At 37.4% G+C, this 4,198-nt stretch overlaps 1 protein-coding gene across 1 annotated transcript; it reads left to right on the top strand.

Moving 5' to 3' along the window:
* Window positions 1-430: 430 nt before the first annotated feature.
* On the top strand, window positions 431-1,714 carry LOC127529960 (piggyBac transposable element-derived protein 2-like). Its single transcript, XM_051935380.1, has one exon. It carries the CDS (start codon window positions 431-433, stop codon window positions 1,712-1,714), a length of 1,284 nt encoding a protein of 427 aa, XP_051791340.1.
* The last annotated feature ends 2,484 nt before the right edge of the window (window positions 1,715-4,198 follow it).

The following is a 4,198-nucleotide window of genomic DNA, read 5'->3' as shown; positions in this document are numbered from 1 at the left end:
CCTCAGTATCGGCCATTGTCCGCTTCTGTTTCTGCTTCCGCTTCGTGCCCTAGGAAGAATGAGAGAGAGATAGGTTAGCAATAATGATGCACCTGCTAGCACCAGTGCTACTGGTGCAAGAAGGCAACCAGTTGCTACTGCAAGGAGAGCACAGCAAAAGGCAGTGTGGAAGACAGTGCAACAACAGAACTCTGCAAAGGACATTCCAATTTGGCAAGCTGCTCTTCCTGATGCTGATGAAATCAGACTGCCCATTCAGTATTTCCGAGACTTTTTTGATGCTGATCTTTTGGATAGTATTGCAGAAGAAAGTAATCTGTATTGCATGCAAAAAAATCCAAATAGGGCCCTCAGATTGGATCGAAATGAATTGGAGCAGTTTATTGGCACTGTAGTGTACATGAGTGTTGTACATTTGCCAAGGTCAAGAATGTACTGGTCCAGTGACTGTCGAGTAGCACAGGTGGCTGATGTGATATCCCGAGACAGATGGGAACAAATTAAAAAATTCATTCATTTCAATGACAACAGCAACATGCCAGCCAACAATGATGGAAATTACGATAAGCTTTTCAAAATCAGGCCAATTATTGATTCACTTCTCCCAAAATTTCAGCGTCTCCCACAAGATCAAATGTTGTGTATTGATGAGCAAATGGTGCCATTCAAAGGTAGATCTAGTCTAAAGCAATATATCCCCAAGAAGCCATACAAATGGGGATACAAAATCTTTGTGCTTTGTGATACAAAAGGCCTGGTGCATTCATTTAACATATCTGCAGGGAAAATAGATCCTGTACCTGGAGAACCTAACATTGGTGCAAGTGGAAACATTGTGCTAAAGCTTGCACAAGTTATTTGTGGCGGTCTCAATCACTTGCTGTATTTTGACAACTGGTTTTCTTCCTTGGATTTGTTTGTTGCTCTTGCAAACAAGGGAATACCAGCCCTGGGGACTGTGCAGCAAAGTCGCCTGCAAGGGTGCAGTTTCAGCATAGACACTGATATGAAGAAGAAGGGAAGATGGACATTTGAAGAGAAAAAGGTTGTTGTAGTCAATGTAGAAATAAGAGCAGTAAAATGGTTTGATAATAGAGGGGTGATCGTTGCCAGCACTTTTGCCAGTGCCCAGCCTGTTTCTAACGTAGAAAGATGGGATAGAAAGTCAAAAAAGAAAGTGTCTATAGAATGCCCAAACATCATCAGCCTGTACAACAAGTTCATGGGTGGCGTTGATGCTCTTGATGCACTAATTGCATATTATCGCATCCACATAAGGTCAAAAAAGTACTATCATAGGTTCTTTTTTCATTTTGTTGATATGGTCATTGTAAACAGCTGGTTGTTGTATCGACGTGATTGTGATTCACTGGATGTACCAAGAAAGAAGCAGAAGGATTTACTAGCTTTTAGAACATCAGTTGCACAGGCACTCTGCATGCAAGGCAAGGATATGTCAAGGAAGAAGAGGGGGCGGCCTTCATCTGATGTTGAAAGGGATTTCGAAAAGAAGAAACATCGAGGTCCAGCTAAGGCTATTCCAACACTGGAAGTCCGTTCAGATGCTGTGGGTCACTGGCCAGTGGTTGAAAGTGGACGGCAACGCTGCAAACGCCCAAATTGTAAGGGCCAGACTGTAATCAAATGTTCAAAGTGCAATGTTCACTTGTGCCTCAACAAGAACAACAACTGCTTTCGAGAATTTCATGAGTAAGACTGTTTCTCCTCATGTGACTTTTTGTTAATTTCATGACATTCTACTGATTTTTGGAAAATTTTTGTTGTTTGAATTGTTGACTGGAGGAATTGATCAATAACAGCATCAATAAAATAATCCACATACCTGAGAGTGGAAAATTTGTTTAATTACTATTATACCCAATTATGCCTAATGTCGCTAATTTGCATCATACCTAAATTTATATTTAATATATGTGCTATATTCAAATTAACAATCTCCACTTAATTTAGTATCTATTTGACAGCAAAAACACAAATAATTAATTTTTTTATATAATTGTAAATAAATTCAGGCATCAAGGGGTATTAAAATGTGAAGGTTATACTGTATATCCTGTAAATGTCTATGAGACTAATGATGTGCTAACTTTTCTTGGAATACTGTATGTATCAAAAAGAGGAAGCTGGGTTTATTTTCAAGGTTTATTTCATATCTGTCATGGTCGACAATCTATATTGAAAGGCTTTAGTTAAAAGAAATGTGTGATGAAAATAAGTGGAGATCCATCCAGTCCATAAAGGTCTCATGGTGAGCTAATGTTAAGTTGTCTCACTATCTTTATCTGGTTTTGTTTTTAAAGGTACTGGTGTTTTTACCTCAACTATGTACCAGTAGTTTGCTTTTGATTTTATTAACACTTTATTTGATGATATTCTTTAAGCATTTATCTTAAACACATGTACCTTTAATGCTGACAAGTGAAAGAATTCTGTCAAGGTTTGTGATGCCAGTGAGAATTTCAAAAACCAGGGCAAGGTCCATACATAGTCTTCCCTGCAAAAGACTTAGTTCATTTAGCATGGTGTATGGATATTCACATTAAAGAACAATGCACTGGGAGGTTTATGTTCCTCTGTTTTTTTTTTTTTCTTTTGTTATGCGTGACCAGAAATTTAATATAGTATTCAAAATGCAATCTTTTGCTAATAATTTCGAATTGGAATGTACCATGCCTTGGTTTAAATTTATAATCTACCTACAGTTTTATTCAGCTTTATAATGAGCTTGGCGCATTGCTTGGAGGAACATAAATCTTGTCTAAATAATCTCCTTAACATTTAGCCCATTGCTGGCATGTAGCTTCTTTTTACCAAACATCATACCTGCATATTCACCCTACAATTCAAACTTTATGGTCTATAATTAAAGGTAAAAGGGAAAGTCATGCTGTTCATTCTGCTGGGGTTCTGTGTTGAGACGCCAATGATGTTCATCTCATCTTTTGACATAAATCTCTGGAAAATGACTTTATTTTGTGTGCATCTCCTTTGAATGTATTCATTATTTGACATTTTTCATTGGGGACGTTTGTTTTTTGTTTTAACAAAACAAACATAGACGCAAATAACTTTCACATTCTGAGGCTTTGTGTCTGAGTGTACTGTGTATGATTAAGGATTTAATGATCAAGTGCTGCTCATTATACCTTCATAGAGTGTTCTCTATGGTAGTTCCATTTTCTGACTATATCCCTCCTCAAACTAATGGCAGCATTGTACCCTATAAAATTTACGGTACATTTTTATGGTTTATTAACTGCCTCTGGGAATTTTGACAAATTAAACTTAAGAAATATTTACCCTAAACAGTATCAGCCTATCACTTGCATCACAAGGGGATAGGGAATATTTACATTTTTTCATCAGACATGAATGAGTATGCAAGCAATATAACCAGATCCAGTAAAAAATGTATAAATAACTGTGTGCCTACTAAAACCATCAGCAGATTTAGTGTTTTTTAGTTTTAAAACATTTTTTATGTCAGTCATATTTAAGTGTGTATACCCCCATCAAAATTACTTCTTTGGATGTGAAGTTTAGATCCACTGTCTTTTAGGGCAATTTTCGTATACATTGCACCTATATTTAATAATTCCTTTCTCATCATGAGGGACATTTAATGTCAAGGTCTTCTCATTTTAAACGTTTCCCTCATTAAATGAAAATTTCTTTTTGTTAGGCAGGCTTTTGCAAAAAATGTACTGCCAATACATTTTATTTGGGATCATTTAATCTAATAATATTGAATCTTTCAGATCAATACACTCTACATCTATATCTGTATCTATATTGTCAAGCATGAGTGCCAGAGAATCACTTTCTGGGCTCAGCTGAGTTATGCAACTGTGGGATGAGAGGGGGCACTGTCACTAATGTTGTTGTCTCCTTTTTTCCATCACAGTGCCAAGAAGACGCCCAATGAGGGCAACTAAGCAAGAGAATCTCCACCCCTTCCGCACCAAACGATATAAGATGAGACATCCCCAGAAAGCGGCATCACAGTTTGGACCTGAACAACCAGGGGTATGTAGCTCTGCCAAAAGCTTGACCCAAGGTCTTCAGAGCCCAAGCATTATTCTAGGTGATTGCTTGTTTTTGGCAATGCACAGAAGACCATTTATTTCTTTTCTGTTTTTTGCAAGAGTTAAACAGGGTGGCACAGCTAGCAATCCAA

This window comes from Erpetoichthys calabaricus, chromosome 12, assembly GCF_900747795.2.
Source record: "Erpetoichthys calabaricus chromosome 12, fErpCal1.3, whole genome shotgun sequence".
NCBI classification, from domain to species: domain Eukaryota; kingdom Metazoa; phylum Chordata; class Cladistia; order Polypteriformes; family Polypteridae; genus Erpetoichthys; species Erpetoichthys calabaricus.
This window is presented reverse-complemented; position numbering and strand designations above follow the sequence as displayed.

Bases quoted from the DNA above. Each gene is read 5' to 3' on its own strand.
- LOC127529960 (XM_051935380.1), top strand. From the start codon at position 431: ATGTACTGGTCCAGTGACTGTCGAGTAGCACAGGTGGCTGATGTGATA.